Here is a 27,841-nt window from a genome sequence, read left to right as displayed (position 1 = left end):
TAGGAGAAAACCATTTTTAATTGAAAAAAATAAAGCAATACATCTCAAATAACACCATATTTAACAACATACACTAAATTGTAAGGAGAAATAGCTTTCCTAACTGGTACTGTGAAACCAACGCATCAGCATATTGCTACAGCTTCTCCTCTTTATCCTGACAGCTACAAAGACAAAATAAAGTAGGAGCTTTTCCCCCTAGGAATTAAATTATAAACCTATCTATCCCTGTTCTTATTCCACTAACAAAAAGAGGAATTTAGAAGTTTTTTTCCATAGTCAGGAGTTTGGGGGGGGGGGGTGTAATTCTTATTTAAAAAGCTATTAATATTTAACTCATCCACAAGACTTCAAAACAAGATTTCAAAACAGCCTCTAGTACAAGTTTCCCTTTAAAGAAGTTTGCACATCACTGGATGGTGTACGGACACACTGGCTCAATTATACTTTAAAAGTATCTAAGTTATTGCTTTAGCTAGAACTGTGGACAGAAGTCTCTTTTAAAGAGTTCATTATACAGATGTTCCTAAAATTCCTGTATGTCAACTGAAAGTGCTAGAAAACACAGCAAACATCACATTCAAGAAAGGACAGAAAAGAGGCATTAAGATGTATGGCTTTTTGTGTGTTTGATTATATTACTAAACATAAATAAAGTCATTACTGTTTAACTGAAAAAGGTTTTTACAAAATGCATGTTGAAAATTAACATTTTTATTAAATCAAGTTAAAAAATGTTCACTGTAGAAAAGTCAACAAGGGTATTAAGAAAATCAAAATATACCATTTTTTACAATATATGTATATATTAGCAGCAAACTACTTCAGAGATTTTTCTTTTGAGTTTAGTTATTTTAAAGAAAGCGTAACAGTGTATGTTAGCATGGAATGTCAGGAATTCACTCTTCACCCTATACTCTATGACTTGGCCTCTTCTACAATACTTTACACCAAAGACTAAGAACGAACTTGGTTTTGACTAAAATGTAGTGAAACAGTAGCTGGTAAAACCTCCCTCACTACATCACCTATTCATTATTTTCAAAAATAACTAATGAGCACCATATAACAAATTTTTTAGATGTAATAACAGCCAACTATACCATTTAGTTTTTGGCTTACTGTTTAAAAAATCTGGTAACATACAAAATTTTAATCAAATGAGATAAATACTTCAATCCTATATTGCTTGCCCATTATTAAAACTCTTAATAGAAATTCTATACATAACCTGACAAACTCTCAGTAAAGATATATGTGCATAGATACATGCAAAAGTGTATGTACGTATCTCCACATACATCTTCAACTTTGGATTTTTAAAAAACTAATTTAAGTGTAATATATCATCACAAACTGAAAGTTCCATCAGCTAGTGAGAAATACTGACTACAGAGAACTGTCATACAACTCATTTTAGGCTTACAAATTATTCAAGCTAGAGTGAAATAACTAACCACCAAAGAAAACCTTTTCTCTTCTTTTGATATGTTCATCTAATAGCAAAAGAAGAAACATTTGTACAATATGCTTTCAAAGTCAAAATTATTATAGAAATTTCACTAGTCTTCAAAAATACAAAACATTACATAAATACAATTTTCTTATTGTTGAATTCCTCAGCTAGAATCTATTCTTTAAAAAATCCCTTTGGATTATCCATCACTTAGCACTTCAAGTTTCCATTCTGCAGTTCTGACAAATGGCTCAGTCTTATTATTTTTATAGGAATCACATCTCTTAGAACTTGCTACTGTTACCTTTGTAATAAAGTACTGTTACCTCTAAAGTAAACAGAAGGAACTACATCAAATATCAAAAACAACTTAATGAAACATTCAGAATATGTAACACAAGCAAGAAAAAGACAACAGGAATTCCCTTTTCACCACACAAGTAAAATACAACCGTTTCCATGTTGTTAAAGTAACTGTCTAGAGAATGGAGTTAGGGTGGCCCACCTTTATTTTCAATTAAAAACCTAATACAGTAGACTGAATTATTATTTTTATTAATATGCACAGCAAATTATTCAAACGGTGACTTCACGTTGTCTTCCCCTTAAAGATGGCACTTGTAGGTACAAGGATGCAGAAATGTGTACTCAAATCAGATGTTTGCTTGAAAAGATTCTTCTACAGCAGTTTGATACTGGGTTTCCTCATCTAGCTGAAGATTCTAAATAAAGAAAAAACCATGTCAACAGGAAAATAGTCAACTATTCAATTTTATCTAATGCATTACATTTTCACATTCATTTGCATACAAGGGAGTTTATGTACAGTATGCTTTAAAATGCAAGATTAAGCCAAGTACCATGGTGTGTGCACCATATTCTCAGCCACTCAGGACCGTGAGGCAGGAGGATACCTAGAGCCCAGGGGTTTGAAACCAGCATGGACATAATGGGACCCCATCTCAAAAATTAGCAAAATACAAGGTTTCAATACATGAACTTTAAAAATTAAGTTTGGCTATCATTATTTAGTAATAAGTAATAAATGCTCTGCTCAGCAGAGGATAAAATTTACACTGACCAAAATTATAGTTATTTAAAACTAGTAATGATAAATTTGTATCATCTCTAAAAAAGATTTCTAAGTTTTGGAGAGAAATTAATTTTAAGAAAGATAAGCATTTACTGAATTAACAGCCGAATTTAATAGTTCTACTGTAGCTCAGTCATTTTAAATTATAAACTGGCTCTCTATGACTAGGGCTCAGTACCCCAGTGTAGAACAACTGTTTAGAATGCACTGCGTCTTGACCCACCATCCAAACAACACCAACAACAGAAACCCTATTCTCTCTTTAACGCTATTTGCTGTCAATTTATGCCCCATGGATTAGCATTAAAAGATATCAAGTTGGGGTCGGGGATTTAGCTCAGTGGTAGAGAGCTTGCCTAACAAGCACAAAGCCCAGGGTTCGATCCTCAGCCCCACAAAAAAATAAATTAATTAAAAATAATAAATAAATAAATAAATAAATAAATAAAAAGATACCAAGTCTTCTACCTGACAACTGAAATACAGTTTTCTAGGGCAAGGTAAAACAAAGAATTAGATTAAAAATAGTTGACAAAACCTATTTTGTTCTTCCAAATATAGCCCTCTAGACACAGTATTTGCTCTTAAAATGGAAATTTAAAAATAATATACAATTACTTCCTAAAATCACTGAAGCAGCACATGTGAATTTTACATACAATTAAATTATTCTGAAATAAGGCTAAAATTGCAAATTTCATAAAAATGAAAATTATGCATGCCTGTTTTTACCTGAACAGGAAAATGAACAACAGCTTTTCTTTATTGGGATTAATTGTGTATTAAATGAGATCTTAACTATACACAAGCTGAATAAAGTGCAATTTTACAATTAATAAAGTGAAACCATCACATCATTTTTTAAAATTATCATGAGTATGAAAAATAGAAATTGAGCCTTTTGGTTTGAGGGCCTTTGTTGCCTTTCCTAAGTAGACAACCTGGTTTTTGATGGGTTTCTTGGGTTTGTTTTCTTAATGTGCCTCATCCGCTTACAACTTACTCTATATTTGAAACACATCCTCCCACGTGAGTTGGACCAATTTTACTTTTCAAGCAGGTATAATTTTCTCTTAATTCTAGGCAATTTTTACTTAAACTTCCATTTTGCTATTAAGGGGCTTATTTTTCTAGTAATTATCTCTCTAGTATAAAAAATAAATTCAATTCTCAGAATTTCATGAAGCTTAACAATTTTACTATTAAAAATACAGCAACTTGCCCTTTATTCAAGTAGTCTGATTCCACAACTTCCTGAAAACTCAAATTTAGATTGAAAAAGTTAATTTAACTTTCTTAATCTTGAAGAACTCACTTACCACAAATTCTCCATAATCAAACTGATGTCTTTGATTTAGATGACTAACGAAATTTCTAGTAATCTGGCTAGGATCTCCCCAAGGAAGAGACACACAAATAGGACATGTCTATGAGAAACAGATTGTTTTAAATCAAAAAATAACAAAAATAATGAAACATCATATAATTATTGAGAGCATTAAAATACAAGCTCAGTTACTGAAAACATCAGGTATACTTCATCGTGCTTCAGTCTGCTGCATTTTGCAAATACTACATTTCTTTAAAAATTGAAAGTCTGTGCCAACCCAGTGTCAAGCAAGTCTATTTGGCACCATTGTTCCAACAGCTCAAATGATCAATAACACTTTTAGCAATGAAGCATGTAATTCAGCTATTGTATACACTTTAGACAGAATACCATTGCATACTTTAACAGAAAACAGTATAGTCAAGTGTAACTTTTATATGCACTGAAAAATAAAAAAAGGTATAGCTCAATTCACATCAATTTCTTATTTTATTTTTTGTTTTTTTGAGACAGGGTCTCTCTAATGTAGTCCTGGCTATTCTGGAGCTTGCTATGTAGACTAGGCTGGCCTCGAACTCACTGAGATCCTCCTGCCTCTGCCTCCCAAGTGCTGGGATTAAAGGCATGCACTAGCACATCCAGCCCTCACATCAATATTTGCTTTAATAATGTGATCTGTACTCACACCTAGTCTCTCTAAGGTTTGCCTGAACACAAAAAGCACTGGGCAGTATAAAGAGATTAAGACAGGGTCTCGCTATGTAGCCCAGGCTGCCTTGAACTTGTGATTCTTCTGTCTAAGGTTCCCAAGTCCTGGGACTGCAGATGTGCCATGTGCAGCTCTTGAAATCCATTTCTAAGAGCCAAATCCCATGACTAGATCATTTCCCAAGCAGATTACCTTTGATAAATGACACTATTATAGTAAGAGAGACCAGACCATGGATATTCTATTAATTAAATCCCTAGTTATAGAACTATTTAAACAGAAACAGCACATGCAGCCTATACTAATATCAATGTAATGAGTTTCCATTAACTACCTACAACATGTGCAACATATAGTCTCACTTGATCTAATTAATAACCATTATAGAATTATTATTAGCTTGATTTCATTTACATGTAAAATGAAAACGGAGTGAATTATAAAGTTTAATTGTATCCTGGTTTTACTCTTTGGCTTTTGAGACAAGGTCTCACTGTATGGCTCTGGCTGGCCTAGAATTGTTCTCTAGAGCTAGGAGTAAAAGCATTCACCACCATGCCTAGCTCAGTTTTATTCTTTTTTTTTTTTTTGGGGGGGGGGGTGGTTCGAGACAGGGTTTCCCTGTGTAGCTTTGTGCCTTTCCTGGAACTCACTTGGTAGCGCAGGCTGGCCTCGAACTCACAGAGACCCACCTGCCTCTGCCTCCCGAGTTCTGGGATTACAGGCGTGCGCCACTACCGCCTGGCTCAGTTTTATTCTTATAGGTATTGTCTTCTACAACAGATTCATGTGACTAGATCCAGTCCTCTGCAACCAGCAGAATAAACTGAAAGGACTCAACAGAATTAGGCTCTGCCACTACACAAAAATGACTCCCTAGTTCACATTTTATTCTTTACTAGAGTAGTCTACATTACCTCACAGTAACTATCTTTCTTTACATGAGGCAATGAAATTTTAAATATCTCATTGTTTGCATCACAATCAATCACTTATTAAAACTTTTATATCCAAATTTAAATAAAGAAACTTCCCCTTTCTATACATGAAGAAAGATTCATGGAACTACATGCTTTAAACAAAAGGTTCTTTTGAATATATGTACTCACCACAGGAACTATCTGAAATAGATGGTTACTATTACAGTGATCCAACAAACGCTGTCTGGTGAAATTTGACTCTTGACATAAGGGACACTTAAAGGTGGGATGCCCAGAAGAACTACAAAGCAATTCAAATAAGACATACTGAAATTCAAAACCATCAACATAAAAAAATGAGATTTTTTTGACGCACTGTTGTGAATTATTATGTTTTAAGTCGTAGTTATGAGATTATTCAATAACTGATTTGGAACAGAATCTCTCTTACAGTCTCATTTTATATAGTACTGGTGTTTATCCTTTCAGTCCATTTGTTCTCAAGGGGTGAAAAGCTAAGCATGATAGTCCATGCCTATAATTCTTAGTACTCAGAAGGCTAAAGCAGCAAGATCATGAGTTCAAGATCAGCCTCCTCTACCTAATGAAACCCATCTCCAAACAAACAATTACAAACAAAATAAAGGACCATAGTTAAGAAGTCCAAATGTAATTGTAATCATTCATGTGGTACCAGAAGTCACTGAGTATCCCTTCAAATTTCTAACTGTCTTACGGTTTACCACATTTTAGAAAGCTCCTATGGAGGAATTTAAAACCTTACACAGATTCTATGGACCAGTGAAATGGCTCAACAAGTGAAGGCACAAGTCACTGTCTGACTAGACTGCAGCATGTGCTTCACTACTCTCCTAAGGCACATAAATTAAATAATACAGTTAGTTAAAAAAGAGTCCCATCAAATTCTAACTTGACTCTACCCCAGATTAAGAATCTAACACAAAATTCACAGAAAAAGCAAAGACTGAGATGTGTAGTGGTTTCAACAATGATTCCCAAAGGTTCGTGTGTTTGAACACTTTATTCCCATTTGTTAGAACTGTTTGGGAAGGTTTAGCAAGTATGGCCTTGATGGAAGTGTGTCATTGGGCAGACTCTGAGGTTTCAAAAAACTGACACCATTTCCAGTGTGTTTTCTGCTTCCTCCTTGTAACTGCTCCAGCTGCCAATCACCAGGCCTCATACCACCATTATGGACTCTAATCTTCTAGAAATGTAAACCCCAAATAAACTCTATCTTCTGTAAGTTGCACTGGTCATGGTGTTTTACCACAGCAATAGAAACCCTAAGATAAAGTAGTTCAAAGCAATCTAAGAATCAAACATCACTGGGCTTTAACACTTCTGAATGTCACCAAGTTCAATACTGACATCTCTGCCTGAATCATGCATAGAAGAAATTTGACCAGGAAAATAGATTAGCTCTTACATGATCTTGAAAGTAACAACTATTTAAGCACTGTTTATTTCTGAAGCATTAACTCCCAGCACTATAGTTAGTGAATTAACTGAATAAATGTTTATTTTAAAAATACAGTAACTGGGCTGGAAAGATGGCTCAGCAGCTGAGGGGCACTTGCCACCTAACCTGAAACCTGAGTTAAGTCCTCAGGACTCTTATGGTGAAAAGAACCAACTCCTGCAAGCTATCCTCTAGACAACTATATGTGTAATGTGGTATGCACATACGCACACACACAACATACACACAAAATCACACAAAAAACATTAATACTAAAAATCTACTAACTAATCTATTTAACGTTATTATCTACATGCCTGTTAACTCCAAACACTCTGAAGGCTTAGGCAAGAGGATCATGAATTTAGGGCCAGTCTAAGCTTTACGACAAAACTCTGTCTCAGAGAAAAGAAAAATCTATTATGAGGATTCAGAATTATAGTTCAATGGTATAAGTGAATGCCTAGTATGGTCAATCACCAAGTTAAATTCTTATCAACACAAATAATAAAGACCTTCTACACTATTCAACAATATTATTTACTAAAGTAGAATTTTACAAAATTTACCTTGTATTCTCTCGGTAAGTTTCTGTGTTATCAGACGTAGATGTTTCATTCCTGTTACTTAAGAAGCACAGGGAGGGGAGAGTTAATGCCACAAATAATAAAACATATCAGAGCTTCATTAATGTGAACTGTTTAATGAAGATGAATAGACTGAACTTTAGGGGCTGGAGAGATGGCTCAGTAGTTAATACTTTCGGTCTTCATAGGCACCAGGCACACATCTGGTACACATGTAGGAAAAACACTCAATCCACATTTAAAAAAAAAAAGTGTGAACCTTCAAGTTTGAAGTAGTTTTTTGTTTTTTTCTGAGACGGGTTTCTCTGTGTAGCCCTGTCTGTCCTGGAACTCACCCTGAAGACCAAGTTAGCCTCCAATTCACAGAGATCTACTTCCCAAGTGCTGGGATTAAAGGCGCACATGCCACCACAACTCGGCTCAAGTAGTCTTTAATACAAAATATTCATGACATTGCTTTCAAAATCAAGAAAGACTGTTTAAGTTCTTATTCACTCATGTATTTATGTCTTTTAAAACAGATGTTTACAGCAGGGCATAGTGGCATACACTTACAATGTCACACCACTTAGGAGGCTGAGGCAAGAGGAATAATAGGTTTGAGGCCAGCCTGGACTACTTAACTCTTGTCTGAAACAACAAAAACAAAACCAAAACAAACAAACAAACAAACAAAAAAACAGCCTGGCATGGTGACACATACCTTTAATCTCAGTATTTGAAAGGCAGAGACAGAACAGGTACATCTCTGTGAGTTTTAGGTATCCTGGGCTACAAAGAGAATTCTAGGCCAACCACTACTACGGAGTAAGATATCTCAAAACCCACAAAAATAAAACCTTTTACAATATTCAGGTACAAGTGTAAAGTAAAGAACACAGAATTTTAATTACATAAAATCTTTTTCCTCAACCAGTGATGTTCTTTTGGGGATGATGGTTAAGTGAGGGTGAGGACAGGGTCTAAAAATTAGCCCAAGCTGGCTTCCCATTCTCCTGCTTCATCCTCTGGCATATATGTGCTATATCACATTTGGCCCTTGCTCATTTTTTAACATGAAGGATGTTTTGCTGCATGAAAGTCTATGCAGTACACACATGAAGTGCTTGTAGAGGCCAGGAAAAGGTATAGGATCCCCTGTATCTGAAGTTACAGATGGTGGTGAGCCTGCAAGTAGGCGGAGAGATTCGAACCCAGGTCCTATGGAAGCACAATCAATGCTCTACTAACTACTAAGCCATCTCTCCAGTGCTCCTTGTTAAGTTTTTAAACCCTTGGGTGAACTAAAAGATTTGTGAACCTTTCTCACATAGCTAGGACATGGTAGAAGACTGTGGCTTCCAAAGTAGAAGAGGTTTCACAAAATACTTGTTTTTTTTGTTTGTTTGTTTTGTTTTTTTTCCCCCGGAGACAGGGTTTCTCTGTGTAGTTTTGGTGCCTGTCCTGGATCTCGCTCTGTAGACTAGGCTGGCCTCGAACTCATAGAGAACCACCTGCCTCTGCCTCCCCCAATGCTCGGATTAAAGGTGTGCGTTACTACCGCCTGGCAAGATATTTGAACTTTTCTAATGATTATAATTTATTCCCCAAAAAGAGACTAGGCTTCACTTCTCTAATAGTACACTTCTCTAATATACAGACCATCCTGACATATTTAGTTGTATCCTATGCCAGAGAAGTCAATGTTGTATGGTATATTAGAAGAAGGAGCATTCCACACAGGAACTGTAACTAACATGCCACAGAATTTCATCCATGTTGTCAATGTTATAATAACAAGTATGCCAGGCAGTGGTGGTGCACGCCTTTAATTCCAGCACTTGGGAGACAGAGGCAGGCAGATCTCTGTGAGTTCAAGGCCAGCCTGGGCTACAGAGTGAGTTCCAGGAAAGGCACAAAGCTACACAGAGAAACCCTGTCTTGAAAAACCTAAAAAAAAAAAAAAAAAAAAAAAAGTATTTGCAGGCTTTGGGGCTTCTTTTCCAGCTCACTAACCTACTTCTACTATGGAGAAACACTTTTTTTCTTTTAGAGACTTGTATTATTTTTCATTATATGTGTGTGTCTGTGTATGAGAATGCAGGTGACCTCAGAGGCCAGAGACATCAGTTCCACCTGGAGCTGGAGTTACGGATGGTTGTGACCCGCCTGATGTGGGTGCTAGGAATCAAAATACATCCCAAAGTGCAAGTGCCCCCCCCCCCCCAAGGAAAACATTTCTCTTGCCAGGCATCACAATACCTATAATCCTAGTAGTCAGAAGCCAGCTCATCAGTTCAAAGCCTACACAAAATTACCTAGTAATCACACAGCAAGATCCTGTCTCAAACCCCGCCCCCCCCAACCCCAAACCAACTAAGGTCTAAGGATGCAGCTCATGGTTTAGTGCTTATCTATAATATGTAAAGCCCTGGGTCCCTGAGTCTGATCCCAAAGTACCACAAAACAAACAAGCCCAATAACAAAAACAAAAAACAAACAAAAAAAAAAACCCGTAATTCTGCCCATGTCCATATTGAAAACACAACACTACATAGGATATATATAGGATATATAAATAATACTAGATTTTATATAAGATTTAGCAGTAAATAAATACAATAAAGTTTAAAGGATCTAACTGGAGTATAAACTTCTGTTCTATTAACAGGAAGAAATTCTAAAGGTTAGGAAAGATTCAACAGGATAGCTAACAGTTTAAATAAAAAAGGAAAAGCCAGTAAAATGATTCAAAGGTCAGAGCAGCTTTCCACACAGGTCTGAAACCTGAGTTTGATCCTCAGATCCCACAAGATGGCAACAGAGAACCATTTTCTGATAGCTGTCCTCATACACACACAGAGTAAACAAAAGAATAAAAAGTCTACCAGCTGAAGTGGTTATGAGCATTTCCTCCTCTTTAGAGGACCTGAGTTCAATTCCCAGCACCCACATGGCAGCTCACACCTGCCTGTAACAACAGTTCCAGGGAATCTGACACTTCACACAGACATACACGCAGGCAAAACACCAATCACATAAAAGTAAAACATTAAAATTTTACCAGTTGTGGTGATGCATGCCTTTAGTCTCAGCACTCAGGAGTCAGAAGCAGGTGGATCTCTGTTCTGAGTTCAAGGACAGCCTGGTATACAAAGCAAGTTCCAGGACAGCCAAGGCTACACAAAGAAACCCTGTCTCGAAAAACCTAAATAAATGAATGAATCAATGAATCAATGAATCCATAAATAGTCTACCAGCTGAGCTGGCAAGGTGTAGGTTAAGAGTGCTAGGGAAAAGCAGTACCACTTGTAAAAGATGGAGGTGAAAGTATGAACTAACACCACACAAGACATTATTCAACTTAATCTCACCTACACTAACACATTAACTTTCAACCCCACTTATAAAGAGGTGAGAAAACCAAGGCACAGTTTCTTGACAATGTCAAACAATTACTAAAGAACAGAACTGGAATCTGAGCCAGGGCACTCTCAAGTCTAGTGTGCACGCATGCATGTGTACATTCGTTTGTTCATTCATTCATTCTCATTCATTCATTCACTATCTTTGCAGTACTGGAGAACTAATCTAGACATCCAAATCGCATAGTATCTACCCTCACTTTCTTGGGTCAAAATCCTGCTCAAGCTGTCTTGTCTGGCCATAAAGTCCAGGCAGGCCTTGAATTTGTGATTCTCCTCCTCAGTCTCCTAAGTAGCTGGGATTACATCCCTGTGCCACCAGGCCTATCTCTATAGTTTTTATTTTATTATACTCATCCATTTATTTTTAGTAAAAAGGAAGATTTTATTCCATACTCCAGGCTGACCTTGAACTTATCATGTAGCTTTGACAAGCTTTGAAATCCTGGTAATTTTCTTGCTTTAGGCTTCTGAATACTGGATCACAGGTGAGTACCATCACATCCAGCTAAGCCTTCCCTGTTAAGTAAATTAAATGTCTTCCAAAATAGCAAGGTTGGATCCGGGAAGATGCCGCAGTGGTTTAAGTGCTTACTGCATAAGCATGGCATATGAGTTTACCTCCCCAGCACCCATGATGACAGGAGGACAGCACTCACATAAAAAGACAGGCACACTAATGTAGCATGAATCTTAAAAGGTCTTATTAATAAAAACAAACCTGGAGCCAGGTACTGGGGTCAACGCTGGAAGATCAGAGAAGAACAAGCCATAGCCACCTCACCTTGCCAGTTCCTCAGCTGATCCTGTTTCCTCAGACTGGAAGCCTCTGGGTCCTCATATCCAAATGAACTGCTGCTCTAAAGCCTAAAAGCTTCTTAACCAGGCTCTAGTTCCTGGTTTTCATTCCTTATATACCTTTCTGCTTTCTGCCATCACTTCTTGGGATTAAAGGCGTGAGTCACCATGCCTGGCTATTTCCAGGGTGGCTTTGAACTCACAGAGATCCAGACGGATCTCTGCCTCTGGAATGCTAGCCTCTATGTTTAACATTATGGCTGTTCTGTTCTCTGAGACAAATGATCCCTAGCCCCTGGAGACATCAGTGAGAGCCAGGTTCAGTGAAAGATTCAAAACTAAGGTGGAGAGCAACTGCAGATATCTGATACTGTCCTTTACCTCCCCCCTCAAAAGGAATACATATGCATATACATTAACATACATAGCACAGATACACACACACACACACACACACACACACACACACACACACACACGGTAGCAAGTATATGTTAAAATTCAGCATGGCTGTTTAATGTATATAATACAATGATATGCAGAATTACACAGCAAAGACAAAAGCTAAAGAGAAAATGATCAAATAAGAAAGGAGTCTGGGGTTGGGGATTTAGCTCAGTGGTAGAGCGCTTGCCTAGCAAGCACAAGGCCCTGGGTTCGATCCTCAGCTCCACATACAAAAAAAAAAAGAAAGGCGTCTGAGCCAGGTGATGGTGGCACACACCTTTAAAACCCAGCACTTGGGAAGCAGAGCCAGGCAGATCTCTGTGAGTTTGAGACCAGCCTGGTCTACAGAGCGAGATCCAGGAAAGGCACCAAAACTGCAAAACTATACAGAGAAACTGGCAAAGTGAGGTGGCTATAGCTTGTTCTGCTTCTCTGATCTTCTAGCGTTGACCCCGGTACCTGGCTCCAGGTTTGTTTTTATTAATAAGACCTTTTAAGATTCATGCTACATTAGTGTGCCTGTCTTTTTATGTGAGTGCTGTCCTCCTGTCATCATGGGTGCTGGGGAGGTAAACTCATATGCCATGCTTATGCAGTAAGCACTTAAAGAAAATATATTGGCAGGGCTGGAGAGATGGTGCAATAGTTAATTGTCCATTAAAAACAAAAAATGTACTTGCAGGACCTGAGTTTGGATTATAGCAACTACATCAACTGGCTCATAACCACCTGTAACTCCAATTCCAGGGGGATATGACACCCTCTGCAGGCACCTGCACTCACATATACATATGCACACAGAGACACACAGGTCTACAGATTGCAATGCCATCAGGCAGGTTAGGGAACTACCAACTGAACACTAATACCATTCAGAAAATAAGAGGGACTGAGTTAGAGAAGTAACAACAGCAGAGAAAGAATACAGATAAGGAATATTGTTATTAGGACTTAACATTGTCTGATCAAATGAATCTAAGGAACCAAATGAGCAAGGTCTGTGTCCTAGGAATAGGGTAGGGAGTTGTCATTTAACATGCAGTACAGAGTATGGTGGTATATACCTGTAATTCCAGTACTCAGGCAGCAGAGACATCACAAAGTTTGAGGTCAGAATAGTCTACATATCAAGGTCCATGCCAGCCAGGGCTACAAAGTGAAACCAAATCTCAAAAAGCCAAACAAAACAAAAACAAAGCAGCCCAATAAAGTGACCGTACATGTAATACACTTTAAGAACTTTGCTGAGTACTTGGGACACAGTGTTGAAAAAAAGTAACAAAACATTACTCTATATTAAGAAAAATTAACTTGCCAGGAAGTGGTGGTGCACACCTTTAATCTGAGCACTAAGGAAGCAGAGGTAGGTGGATCTCTATGTGCAGACCAGCCTGGTCTACAGAGTGAGTTCCAGGACAACCAGGGCTACACAGAGAAACTTTGTCTTGAAAAACAAAACAAAACAAAAAATTAACTGGGTAATAAACAGATGTGTACTTATAATACAGAAGTACAGTATGCAAAGCAGAGGGAGGAAAGAATCCACATGGATTTTTTTTTTTTTTTTTTTTTTAAATCACTAAATGAAAATGACAATTTCATCTACTGACAGTAAATTGAGAACCTGGGTTGAGTTCTGCAGAGCAATGAAAACATTACTAAAGAACTTACCAGAAGTTTCAACTAAGTAGTCAGTAAAACAGCCAAAAGAAATAGTACAACTATATGGACAACCAGAGTGCTTAAAAGTGGTTAAAGTATGAATATTAACAACATGTATCAAGCACTGAAATTAAAATTTTATTTATTTGACTTAGCATATTGATTTCCACAAGCTATTGTAAGACTGAAGAAATTGCATTTCTTTTTTTTTTTGGTTTTTCAAGACAGGGTTTCTCTGTGTAGCTTTGCACCTTCCCTGGATCTCGCTCTGTAGACCAGGCTGGCCTCAAACTCACAAAGATCTTCCTGGCTCTGCCTCCTGAGTGCCCGGCTTGAAATTGCATTTCTTTACACTATTGAACACAAGCTTGTCATTAATTTTCTAAATGAAATAAAACATTTAGGGATACATATGGGGATGATAAAATATAAAGAAAAACAAAAGATTAACCATTCAACTGAAAGAACAGTGGTTATAGGTCTATGGAATTCAAACGGACACAGCTCATAGGAAAACTGTTCTGATAACTGCTCTACTTCTTGACCTGGGTTAGTGGCTAACCAGGTATACATCTTATCACTATTATTTTTTTTAAAGATTTATTTATTTATTATGTATACAGAAGAGGGTGCCAGATCTCATTAAAGATAGTTGTGAGCACCATGTGGTTGCTGGGTATTGAACTCAGGACCTCTGGAAGAGCAGTTGTCGGTGCTCTTAACCTCTGAGCCATCTCTCCAGCCCTTATCACTATTATTTACTTTAACAGCATTTATTGAGCTTCCATTACTTACTCACTATTGTACCTGGGTAGATGGAGAATAACAAAACAAATTACCAAAGTACCCCTGTTTCAAATTAGTTAAAGGAGCTCAGAGACGGGCTGAGGAGATAAATGGCTTAGCAGGTACAAGCACTTGTTACTAAGGCTGATGGCCACAAGAAGTGGTGGTGCATACTTTTAATCCCAGCAGAAGCAAAGATTCTTGAGAAAGAGAGAAAAACTATTTAAAAATAAACACCTGATCACCTGAATTCAATCACGAGGATCCATATGGAAAAAGAAAACTGAATCCTCTAAGCTGTCCTGACCTCTAAATAAATACACACACACACACACACACACACACACACACACACACCCCAAAGAAATGTAATAAATGTTTTTAAATGACGCAACAAAACAAAAATAAAAAAATAAATCACTATTTTTTTTGAAGCCATAGATTGGTATGAGGTTTGGCACTACACATTTGTAAGCCCAAGTGCCCAAGAGACTCAGGTGGAGCCCAAAGCCATCATGGGCTACATAATAAGTTCAAAACCAGCTTTGGATACATTATACCCAGTCTTAAAATAATAGTACAACAGAAAAGTAGTAGTAGTAATAGTAGTAATAGTGTATCTGAGCACTATCAGAATAAAAACTTCAAATGGTAAGCCTATTCCTTAGAGGGTAATGAAAAAGTAAATAAATAAATAAATGAAAACTCCAGTATTTAAATACATTATTGAAAGTGATTTTGCCAAATTTTCAAATTATTCATCTGAAAATTGAGTCTTTAACTCCCAGGTATAATTTTTATTCAAAGAAAGATTTTCCCAGAATGATCTTAAGTAACATAAGCTCAGGCATATGATGGAGTTGGTCTCCTAGACACAAATATCAAATAAATTTAAGGCAAATTCTAGTTAAGATACTTAGTGTAATTTGTTGAACATATACATATCAAAATTCCCCAAGCAATTTCTATTTCAATTATTAAAATTTTGCTTTTAGAATAAATGTTGCTTACCTGCTTCTTACTGAATCTTGAGAAATCTTAAAGTTTGGAATGACAGAAGACACACCATATTCATCCTGATACTTCTTGCAAGATTTGTAATGATGTCTCATGCGATAGAATTTAATCTGTAAATTATTGGTTAAATATGATTTTTAATTTAGAACACGATACATAAAATTTGAGATACTGTCAATAAGAGGAAAAAAGATATATAGATAACTAAATATTTCATTTAAGCAAAAGTTTCTTTATAAAAGTAAGTTAGTGTCAGGCAGGGTGGCACACACCTTTAACCCCAGTACTTGGGAAACAGATCTCTTATTTAGAGGCTAAGGTCAATCAGGTCTACAATGAGTTTCAGGTCAGCCAGGGATACATAGGGAGACCCTGCCTCAAATAAATAAATAAATAAACAAACAAATAAATATAGGTAACACATTTTTGTTCCTGCACACAAGTCCAACTTCCATTAAACCATTGGGAATAAAATTAACAAATAATTTTACACTTGAAATGGTAACACCAATAGAAAAAGCCAGGCACAGAGGTGAATGCTTGTATCTCAGCATTTGGGAAGAGGAAACAAAGAATCAGTTGTTCAAGGTCATCTTCAGTTATATTATGAGCTCAAGGCCCACTTGGGCTACGTGACACCCTAGCCCAGAAAACCAAATACAAAAGAAAGAATTCTAAGAGGCTGCCTCATGCTTCTGAGCGTTTGACTATTACAACCCAATACGAGAAAAAAAGCAGGTAAAAAATTATGTTCTCATGTTCATATTGGGAACATTTTTTTTGGTTTCTCACTGAAAAGCAAGGCCAGACTCCCCCAAGTGTATTTTCAGTTCACCATCTTCTTCAAAGATGCAAAGCAGACCTGACTTGAGTAAACGCACTACAGACACAAGGCTATACTCAAAGCCTAACCACTTCTTACCAGTTCAGCCTTCTTCAAATAGAATTAGTGAATATTATTTATCAATACCTGATTATCCCATGTGCTTAAAGTTAAAGCTTAAACCAGTCTTCTGTGAGATATTTAATGATTTAAGAAAATATCTAAGTGGGCAGCTACAGGTTTCTTTAGTATATAAATCTATTTGGCTAAATTATTAACATTTGAGAGACTGTGAGCTTATTGAGACAATAAATTTGTAATCTTAAAGATGAAAAATCTCTTAAGGTTTCTGATACACAAAGCTTCTGATCTTTTCTACATAACTCAATCGAAATAACATTCTGTTTATTTTGTTTCTGAGACTATCTCAATTTGTAGCCCAAGCTGGCTGTGAACTTGCAGCCCTCCTAGTTCAGTCCCCCGAGAGCAAGGATTATAGGTGCACACCACACTGCTTGGAAATGTCTTTCTTTTCAAAACCATGTTCACCAGGAAAATTAAAACACTGTCATAACATAACTCTACCTTTTTTGAACAGCATCTGCAGCTACCAGAAAACTTCCTCATGACATTTTCAAGATCTAAGGCCCGTTCTGGACATGCTCTTTCTCTTCTAGTCACACTTCCACGACATAGGGGACAATGTATTCCACTTTCTCTCATTGCAGTCAGGAAACATTTTCTACAGAAACTAAACCAAACATTTGTTACATGTTAGTTAATTACAGAAAAAAAATTACTTTATTTCTTTAACTATAAACAAGTGATTATGGATATGTACATATACTACAAAGTCAGGCTATTCAAATGTATGCACAGCCAAGTTTGGAAGTTATGTATGTATTTCTTAGACATTAAGACTAATAACTGGATTAGATGGTAACAAAATAAAACTACATTCAAGTCCATTTTACAACTTTTTTTTTTTTTTTTTGAGAAAGGGTCTCACTCTGTAGCTGAAGTTTATAGACTCTAAGGAAGCAATCCTACTTTAACTTCTTGAATGATAGGAAGGAATTACAGGTATGTGCCACCACACCCAGCTACATTTGTGTTTGAGAACTATAAAACAAAGACAGGTGTGCCAGCACAGGCATTTAATCCCAGCAAGACAAGAAGACGAAGCAGAAGGATCTCTTTGAGCTCCAGGACAGCCTGATCTCCATATCAAGTTCCAAGACATCCATAACATAAAAAGACCAATTCAAACAAACAACAACAAGAAGAACAATAACCCCTACATTCCGGTAAATAAATAATTTTATTTCCAATTTTTCCGTTTTTCCTTCTGTACCACAAACATGCCTCTTCAGCTATAAACTTGTTTATTATCTCCCTTTATATTAAACTAAATAAATTTGCTACACAGAAACTGATTTAAGAAAAAAAAAGTTTAGTAATTTTTGGTGTGCACCTTCCTTCTCTTCCTGTCATACTTTCTTTTTCACATATCAAAGGAGCCTGTAACTTTAGAATAGTACATTACTTTATTACTACAAATTCCTCTGTTTGCTACTCCCAGATGCCAACAATCAACAGATACTGGGAGAGAAAAAACCATATTTTTACCCACTGTGCTTTTAGTGTAAGTTAAATGCCTGGCAAGCAAATTTATATCATCAAAATAATTCCCCCAAATAACTTATTTTTAAGAAAGAATCTTGGGGCTGGAGAGATGGCTCGGCAGTTAGGAGCACCGGTTGTTCTTTCAGAGAACATGGGTTCAATCCCAGCACCACATGGCCGCTTACAACTGCCTGTAACTCCAGTCCCGGGGAATCTGATGCCCTAGTCTGGCCTCCACAGGCACTGCGTGCAAACGGTGCAAAGACAATAGGCAAAACACTGATAAACAAAAAAGTCTCATGTAGCTATGGTGACCTCAAATTCTTCACATTAGGTTGGCCTTGAACTCCTGATCCTCCTGCCTCCAAGTACAAGGATCATAGGCAGTATACACCATGCCTGGCCTTTGTTTTTCTCCCTTGAGACAAGGTAGCCCTGGTATGGCTCAAACTGACAGCAACTCTCCTGCCCCAGTCTCCTTAATGCTGGGACTACAAGCAAGTGCCAAAATACACAGCCCCCCAAAATAACTGAGGAGGGGAAAGGAGTAATCAATTAATCTTCAGGTCTTAAAATTAAATTGATTTGACCAAAACTACACAGAGAAACCCTGTCTCGGAAAAAAATTAAATTGATCTGTTAAGTAAACAGTACAGTTTTTTTTAATTATGCCACTTTATAAATAATGACAAAGGATTAGTTTAAAAATCTTAAGAAGCTGGAAGGTGGTGGTGGTGCACTCTTTTAATCCCAGCACTCAGGAAGGAGGCAGAAGCAGGTGGATCTCTGAGTTCCAGGCCAAGTTCCATGACAGCTACTCAGAGAAATTCTGTCTGGGGGGGGGGGGGGATTTAAGACATGAAAATAAGCGGGGTTGGGGGTGGCAGCGTACGCCTTTAATCCCAGTACTTGGGAGGCAGAGCCAGCCAGATCTCTGTGAGTTCGAGGCCAGCCTGGTCTACAGAGTGAGTTCCAGGATAGGCTCCAAAGCTACAGAGAAACCCTGTCTCGAAAAGCCAAAAGGAAAAAAAAAAAAAAAAAAAGACATGAAAATATAGAAGAGGGATTTGTTGGGAACAGGTTCAGAGAAGCTAGAAGGAAATGAGAGGGTAATTGAAGACAAAAATGAACAAAATACATTATATGTATGAGACTGTCAACAAATAAAAAAAAAAAAAAACAAAACCCCATAGTGAGTTCCCAATTAGCTAGAGCTATATCATGAAACTTCATCTCAAAGGTCAAAAAGAAGCCTGATATCTTGGTACATGCCTATCATCTCAGCACTTGAAAAATAGAGACAGGAAAATCATAGTTAAAAGCCAGTCTTAACTATATAAGGAGTTCAAGGCCAGCCTGGGCTATATAAAATACGTCTCAAAGGAAGAAAACTAATGTTTCCCAGATATGTTGTTATATGTAAATCTTCATTTGGATTAGAGCTTACTTCTAACACTGTACAAATATTCTTTGACATTTTAAAAAAGAGACAGAAACTATAATGATTGGCTTTAAGTGTCAACTTGACACAATCCAGAATCGCCTGGGAAGAAAAGTCAATTGAGGTACTGTCTAGATTAGGTTGGCTGAATCTGTGGGTGTATTTTAGGACTGTTTTGATAGTTACTGATGTATAGAAGACCCAGACCATTTCAGACAGCAGCCTTACCTGGTTTTCAGCCCTGAACTGTGTAAGAGAAAGCTGGCTAAGTAGCAAGCTAGGTTCTGCGCATTTATTGTATCCCTGTTCTTGATGGGATGTGGTGCTTTAAATTCCTGCCTTGATGTCTCCAAAGGAACAGATTGCAATTGTAAATCAAATAAACTCTTTCTTCCCTAAGTTGCTTTTTGTCAAAGTATTTTATCACAGCAACAAAAAGTAAAATGAACAAAAAAACTAAGAGATTTTTAAGATTACATAGTAAACTAGGAGAAATAAGCTTATCAATAGCCACTCTATTTTCTCCTGAAATGTTTTTTTGAATACTTGTCTCACACACACTTTTTCTGGCCTTTTGAGGAACAGTATTGCTATGTAGCCCATGCTGGTTTTAAATTCCTGGCAATTCTCCTACCATATCTCACCTCAAGTGCTGTTTAACTTGCTTTGTAGACCAGGCTGGCCTCGAACTCAGAGATCCACCTGCCGCTGCCTCCCAAGTGCTGGGATTAAAGGTGTGCACCACTACCACCCGGCCTAAGTGCTGTTTTTATAGATGTGCCACTATGACTGGTTCAGCTGGGGGACAGGAGGAGCACTGGAGCTCACATAGGCTAGATAAATGGGCTAACAAAGGGCTAGGTCCCCAAGTCCCCTAGTTCGTTTTGGTGTTTTGAGACAGTCTCATTTAGTTGCATAGCCTAGTCTCAAAATCGCAATTGTCCTTTCTTAGTCTTCCCAGATGCTTTTGCAGGCCTGTACCACCCAAGCCAACTTTGTTTTGTTTTTCAGTGCTGGGGACTAAACACAGACCTTTGTCCATGCTAGGCAAGCATTTTAACACTAATACCCCCAGCCCTTACTTTGTTTTTACTTTAAAACAAAAAACAAAAAAAACCAAACATTATATGGGGGGGGGGGGGGGCGCTGGAGAGATGGCTCAGCGGTTAAGAGCACTGGCTGTTCTTCCAGAGGTCCTGAGTTCAATTCCCAGCAACCACATCATGGCTTACAACCATCTGTAATGAGATCTGGCGCCCTCTTCTGTATACATAATAAATAAATAAATCTTAAAAAAAAAATTATATTGGACTCTTCTAAGGTATCTGACAGTGCTGTGGGGTTTTTTTGTTTTGTTTTGTTTTTTTTTGTTTGTTTGGTTGTTTTGGTTACTGCTTTGCTTTTTGTTTTTAATTCTCTCAGTTTATGTCTCGCCTGGATTTCTTCCTATCCTGTCTACTTCTTAGGATACAGCTCTCTCTACTGAAGTTATGTAAGTATTCTTCAAAACTTGGGTCTATCTAGGACCTCTTCTCTTCTTGCTTTGTTATATATGTTTCTCGGTGAACACACCTACAAAGGCAGCTTTACCTCCATTTATTCCAGATCTATGTACAGTATATACATTTAACCACTGGACATGCTGTCATTAAATCTTACACAATATCCTTACAATGTCAGGGGACTCTTCTCTGCATTACCACAACCACCTTAGTTTAAGGTTCTTTCTCATCATTCTCTTTCCTGACATATCAATGTGTCACCAACATTACTAGTGTCAACTGCCAACCTGAAATTTGACACACACACACACACACACACACACACACACACACATATATGAGGATAGCCATCTTCTAGTAAATCTATACACAGTATACCCACCACGTCCCAAATACAAACTGTCACTGGTAACTTCATCAAGAAAATCAGTCACTTATATTCCCAAACTGATTTAGGTACTTGCTTCTTCTTTTTTTTTTGGGGGGGGGGGGTTAAGACAGGGTTTCTCTGTGTAGCTTTGCACCTTTCCTGGAGAAGAGATCTGCCTGCCTCTTAAAGGCGTGTGCCACCAACGCCCGGTGATACTTGCTTCTTGTTGATAACATAAAATTTTCTACCTAAAATCTTGTAGATATCAGTAACATTTATAGGTTTTCTCTACTAGACTATCAACAGTTACTAGAGAAAGTACACTGAGTACTCCTTATGCCAAATAGAAAGCATTAGACAATACCTATTTGGAAAAATAAATGGAGATTAAAGGGACATTTATATTTTGATAGTCATTGTAATGATTTTGCTCCTTTCCTGTCACTGAAATAGCCATGAAAACATATTTTTAATATCTACAAGATTCCCAGTGATCCAAATCATTAACTTCATCCCTTTCTATGAATCATAAAGTAATTTGGTACTCCTTTCCTTCTGTTAGTTTGATAGACTAGACTATATCCATCCATTAAGGCACTAAGCTCAATCCTAAGCCTCACCTCAAAAATACAACCCGATTTTTCAGCAAAATATAAACTTGTTTATAGGCACAATTCTGTCTTGTGTGAAAAAGAGATAATGATGTGCCAGGTGGTGGTGGCGGCGCACGCTTTTAATCCCAGCACTCGGAAGGCAGAGACGGGCAGATCTCTGTGAGTTCGAGGCCAGCCTGGGCTACAGAGTGAGTTCCAGGTAAGGCACAAAGCTACACAAAGAAACCCTGTCTCAAAAAAACCAAAAGAAAAGAAAAGAAAAAGAGAGATAACAATGTAGTAAATACTTTAAAATAATTCTAGTTATTAAAAAAATTCCTTCATCCCATTCAGTCCTGTCAATCTAGACCCTGCTCCATCATTACCTACCTTCTCATCTGTATAAAAAATGTCCTCCCTCTTCCTTTTTTAAATACACTGTTCAGGCCAGGCGGTGGTGGCGCATGCCTTTAATCCCAGCACTCAGGAGGCAGAGGCAGGCGGATCTCTGTGAGTTTGAGGCCAGCCTGGGCTACAGAGTGAGTTCCAGGAGAAGTGCAAAGCTACACAGAGAAACCCTGTCTCAAACCCCCCCCCAAAAAAAAAGAAAAAAAAAATACACTGTTCAGCAAGAAGTACAAAGCAACTATAGGGAAAGTGCTGGTAGAGAGCTATTCACTTCATGTCAAGGTCCAGTAAGTTAATCTGAAGAAAGTCAGAACTAAGTTTAGGAAAAAAAAAAAAAAAAAATCACTTGAGGTCAAGCTAAATTACAGTCCTTCATTTTAAATATACGACATGTGAAATACAGTGGAATTTTGTGCACAGAATTTTGAGGGGCTGAAATTTACAATGGGTCTGAGGTCAATGACCCCAGAGTGTCTGAAATGACTCTCTATATAAAAGATCTACAAAGTACACACACAACAGCTACCATAGCTTCCTCTCACCTCATCTGCTCCAAAGAAAAGTGTCAGGCTGTTATTAATCTTGTTTTATAAAGAACTTAACTTTATTATTTTAAATTATGTGGGGTTTTGTGTGTGTGTGTGTACCTGCACGAGGATATGTGCATGTGAGTACAAGTGCCTTGCAGAGGCCAGAGAGATGTTGGGTCCCTTGCAACTAGAGTTAATAGTTTTCTACCTGACATGGGTGGTAGGAACTGAACTCAGGTCCTGTGGTAGACCAGTAATTGTTCTTAACCTCAGCACCAACCCTCCAGTCCTCATTAATCTTTCTTTCATCCCCCCCCCCCTTTTTTGTTTGTTTTTCTGGTTTTTCGAGACAGGGTTTCTCTGTGTAACCCTGGCTGTCCTCAACTCACTAAGATTCACCTACCTCTGCCTTTCAGAGTACTGGGATTAAAGGCATTAGCCACCACCACTCAGCTCATTAATCTTTCTTGATGAGCAAAAATAACTTACATAGTTCATCACTAAAAGCTAACTCACACGACTACCACATAATAGGACTAGTGAAGATGAACAGTTAAGAGTTGGCTCATGCCCAACAGAAGAGATGGCAACACAAAAGGTGTTCAATGTTATTTCTGTACTTTTTGAATCATATTGCTTTGTTTGGGCATTTTTTGTCCTTTTGTTATATATTATTGTCCAATTTTGTAGTTTTACAGTTTTTGTTTTTTTCTTGTGTTTTTCATTTTTTAGTCTGGTTTGTTTGGGCATTTTCTTTGTTTCCTAAAGACCAAGATAAAGAAAGGGCAGTAGATGGGGAGGATTTGGGGAGGGGAAATCATGCTCAGACTATATTGTGTGATTTTTTTTTTTTTTTTTTTTTGATACAAGGTTTCGCCATGTAGTTTTGGTGCCTGTCCTGGATCTCACTCTGTAGCCCAGGCTGGCCTCGAACTCACAGAGATCATCCTGGCTCTGCCTCCCAAGTGCTGGGATTAAAGGCCTGTGCCACTACCACCCATCGTGAAATATTTTTCAGTAAAAAAGGATTATCAATGTCAAAAAAAGTTAACAACAAAAAGGTCATCTGTAACTAGACTTGTGATCAAGAAACCAAAGTTCTATCCACTACCATTCTTCCTTTTCTTAAAGGGGATTGCTGGATTGTTGTTACTGTTGGGTGTTTTGAGACAAGTCTTGCTCAGTGTGTAGTCCAGGGTGGCCTGGAAGTCACTACATGGCCAGGCTAGTCTCAAACTCAAATCGTTCTGTCTGAGCCTCCCAAGCATCACTTCACCTATGCCTTGAAAATTCTAAGTCCCGGGCTGGAGAGATGGCTCAGAGGTTAAGAGCACTGACTGCTTTTCCAGAGGTCCTGAGTTAAATTCCCAGCACCCACATGGTGGCTCACAACCATTTGTAATAAGGTCTGGTGCCCTCTTCTGGTTGGTCATACATGCTGTATACGTAATAAATAAATAAATCTTTAAAAAGGAAAATTCTAAGTCCCATCATTAAAAACAAGAGTGGAAGGAAACACTTATCTAGAGACTTGTTTAATTCTTTGCTGCTGCTTGGAAGTACCGAACTTTTTCAGGCCCCACCTGCCAGAAACCCATGTCTAAGTTTGGAACGGAGCCTAGAAACTGGTTATCTTTACTTTCAAAAAGTTCCTCGGGGGAGCCTGGCGAGTTGGCGCCCGCTTTAATCCCTGAGGCAGGTAGCTTGCTCTGAGTTCCAGACTAGCCAGAGCAACAGGAGCCCGTGTCTCAAAACAAATATATAAAAAAGCAAGCAAGCTAAGTAAACAAATAACGTTCCTCGTGGACTCTGACCATCACCCAGGTCTGTCACGTGCTTTATAGACTTTATTAAGGTCTGTCCCCAACTCAAATTGCTTCCTGTAACCGTGGCAGGCCTCAGTCAGGCCACCCTGCCCCGGGCCTTTGCGTTCTACCTCAGGCCTGGAGCAGGCACCTCAGCCTGCCACAGTCCACAGGAGGGAGCCACAGAGGAGCCACTCCCCCCGCCCGGGAAACCCTGCCACTTCGGACCTCGCGTGGGAGAGGGCCACCAGTCATCTGACACACAAGGACAGGGTGTGTGATGAGTGTGTGTGTGCGTGTGTGTGTGTGTGTGTGTGTGTGTGTCTATGTGTGTGATGTGTGTGTGTGTGTCGGGGTGTGTGATGTGTGCGTGCGTGTGTCTGTGTGTGATGTGTGTGTGTGTGTCTGTGTGTGATGTGTGTCTGTGTGTGTGTGATGTGTCTGTGTGTGTGTGTGTGATGTGTCTGTGTGTCTGTGTGTGATGTGTGTGGGTCTGTGTGATGTGTCTGTGTGTGTGTGTGTGATGTGTCTGTGTGATGTGTCTGTGTGTGTGTGTGTGATGTGTCTGTGTGTGTGATGTGTGTGATGTGTGTGATGTGTGTGTGTCTGTGTGTGATGTGTCTGTCTGTGTCCGTGTGTGATGTGTGTGTGTCTGTGTGTGTGATGTGTGTGTGTCTGTGTGTGGTGTGTGTGGTGTGTGTGTGTGTGTGTGTGAGATGTGTCTGTGTGTGTGTGTCTGTGTGTGATGTGTGTGTGTGTCTGTGTGTGTGTGTGTCTGTGTGTGTGTGATGTGTGTGTGTCTGTGTGTGTGATGTGTGTGTGTATGTGTGTGTGGTGTGTGTCTGTGTGTGTGTGATGTGTGTGTGTGTGATGTGTGTGGTGTGTGTGTGTGTGATGTGTGTGTGTGTGTGTGTGTCTGTGTGATGTGTGTGTGTGTGTCTGTGTGTGTGTGTGTGCTGTGTGTGTGTGTGCTGTGTGTGTCTGTGTGTGTGTGTCTGTGTGTGTGTGCTGTGTGTGTGTGTGCTGTGTGTGTCTGTGTGTGGTGTGTGTGTGATGTGTGTGTCTGTGTGTGTGTGTCTGTGTGTGGTGTGTGTGTGTGTGATGTGTGTCTGTGTGTGTGTGTGTGTGTGTGTGCTGTGTGTGTCTGTGTGTGTGATGTGTGTGTGTCTGTGTGTGTGTGATGTGTGTGTGTGTCTGTGTGTGTGTGTCTGTGTGTCTGTGTGTGTGTGTCTGTGTGTGTGTGATGTGTGTGTGTGTGTGTCTGTGTGTGTGTGTCTGTGTGTGTGTGTGTGTCTGTGTGTGTGTGTCTGTGTGTGTGTGTGTGTGTCTGTGTGTGTGTGTGTGTGTGTGTGTGATGTGTGTGTGTGTCTGTGTGTGTGTGTGTGTCTGTGTGTCTGTGTGATGTGTGTGTCTGTGTCTGTGTGTGTGTGTCTGTGTGTCTGTGTGATGTGTGTGTCTGTGTGTGTGTGTGTCTGTGTGTGTGTGTGATGTGTGTGTCTGTGTGTGTGTGTCTGTGTGTGTGTGTGTGTCTGTGTGTGTGTGTGTGTGTGTGTGTGTCTGTGTGTGTGTGTGATGTGTGTGTCTGTGTGTGTGTGTCTGTGTGTGGTGTGTGTGTGATGTGTGTGTGTGCTGTGTGTGTGTGTGTGTCTGTGTGTGTGTGTGTGGCGTGCGGGGTGTCCTCGCACAGACCGGGCTCTAACACCCCAAGAGAAGCCGGGGAACCACGCCGGCGGCCCGGCCCACACGACCCCTCGGCGGGGCCGGGCACCCAACGCCCGGGCCTCCACAAGGGTTGCTAGGAGACAAAAAGGCTCCACGTTCTCTGCGGGCCCCGCTCGGGCCTGGCAAGGAGGGCCGGGACGCCCCGGAGAGGGCCCGAGCGCCGACCGGCCCGGGGCCCGGGGCTCGGGGCCGGGGGCGCAGAAAGCAGGCGGGGCCGGCGGGGCCGGCGGGGCCGGCGGGGCCGGGGCCGGGGCCGGCGCAGGGGCGTCTACTCACACGTGCTGACAGGCCGCGGTCCGCACCGGCGTCTTGAGCACCTCCTGACAGACAGGGCAGTAGAAATCATCTTCCGTGTAGGCCGTGGCCGCCGAGAGCTCCTCGGACATGGCGAGGGGTGGGCGGGAACGGCGCGGGCGCCGGCAGGGGCCCAGGTGGCGGTGGCGGCCCGGAGCCCGACGCCCTGCGAGAGCCCTGAGGGGGGAGGGAATCGTGTCAGGAAGCGGCTCCCTCAGGAAGCGGCCAGCGCCAGGAAGGGGGCGGGGCTCCGGGGCGGGGCGGAACACAGAGACAAGGCAGCAGCACGAGCAGGCCCCGCCCATTCTCCGCCGGCCCACAGCGCGAAGGCGGGGCTTAGCGGGAGGCGCGGGAGGAGGCGCTGTCATTGGCTGCGCCGCGGCTTCTATCTCGGGCGCGCGCCCGAGGCCCCGCCCCGCCCCTCCCGGCCGCCATAGCGCCACGGCCCCGCCCCCGGGAAGGAGGGGCAGGCGCCGCGGGTCCGCAGTTCCGCGCTCGGCCGCCGCCGCCGCCGCCGCCGCTCGACCCAGTCCTCGCGGCCCAGGCCCCCCTCCGCTCCGCCATTCCCACGCCCTCGCCGGCCCGCCCCCTGCCAACTCCGCCCAGCTCGCCCGGCCTCACCTCAGATCCCCGGAGCCGCGCTGGGCCTCATGCGCCTTCCCCGTCGCGGGCCGGCCGAGCGGTGGCCCTCCGCCGTCCTCTGGCTTCAGTCCCGCGGCGCGCACGCCTCATGGGACTGGGCCCCAGTGAGGCTCGTGGAGCACTGTCAAGCCCCCACCCCCGGAGCCGCTGTCCCTGGGCATTGCGAGGCTCGCAGCCCGGCCGCGGGTCACCGCCCACCGCGGGGCGGGGGCGTGGTGGCCTCCCCGGCCCCCATGGCAACCGGGGGCGGCGCGGCGCGGCGGCGGATTGTGACGAAAGCAATGGGCGGCCCTCCTCACCCGGTGGTCTCAGCCGCCCGCCGTGTGGATTCCGTTGCTTGGCCCTCCGACTGCTTTCCCTGGGAATTTTCTTCCTGTTTTTTTTTTTTTCTTC

The 27,841-nt window shown here is 40.4% G+C and overlaps 1 protein-coding gene across 5 annotated transcripts; it reads right to left on the bottom strand.

The window, feature by feature from the left end:
* Rnf138 (ring finger protein 138) lies at positions 1 to 27,669 on the bottom strand. Of its 5 annotated transcripts, XM_036205137.1 has the most exons (8): positions 27,428 to 27,669; positions 26,789 to 26,983; positions 17,101 to 17,266; positions 15,687 to 15,802; positions 7,561 to 7,617; positions 5,698 to 5,809; positions 3,869 to 3,976; positions 1 to 2,178 (listed from the first exon to the last, which is right to left on the bottom strand). In XM_036205137.1, the coding sequence occupies exons 2-8, from the start codon at positions 26,896 to 26,898 to the stop codon at positions 2,110 to 2,112; spliced, it is 738 nt and encodes a 245-aa protein (XP_036061030.1). In that variant the 5' UTR covers positions 26,899 to 26,983; positions 27,428 to 27,669; the 3' UTR covers positions 1 to 2,109. The 5 variants fall into 5 exon arrangements, with proteins under 5 accessions (XP_036061030.1, XP_036061033.1, XP_036061029.1 ...); XM_036205140.1 differs by lacking the exon at positions 3,869 to 3,976; XM_036205136.1 differs by lacking the exon at positions 27,428 to 27,669 and having other exon boundaries at positions 26,789 to 27,053.
* Positions 27,670 to 27,841: the final 172 nt, after the last annotated feature.

Source organism: Onychomys torridus, chromosome 13 (assembly GCF_903995425.1).
Source record: "Onychomys torridus chromosome 13, mOncTor1.1, whole genome shotgun sequence".
NCBI lineage: Eukaryota > Metazoa > Chordata > Mammalia > Rodentia > Cricetidae > Onychomys > Onychomys torridus.
Note: the sequence above shows the minus strand (reverse complement) of the source record. Positions and strands in the feature narration are given on the sequence as shown.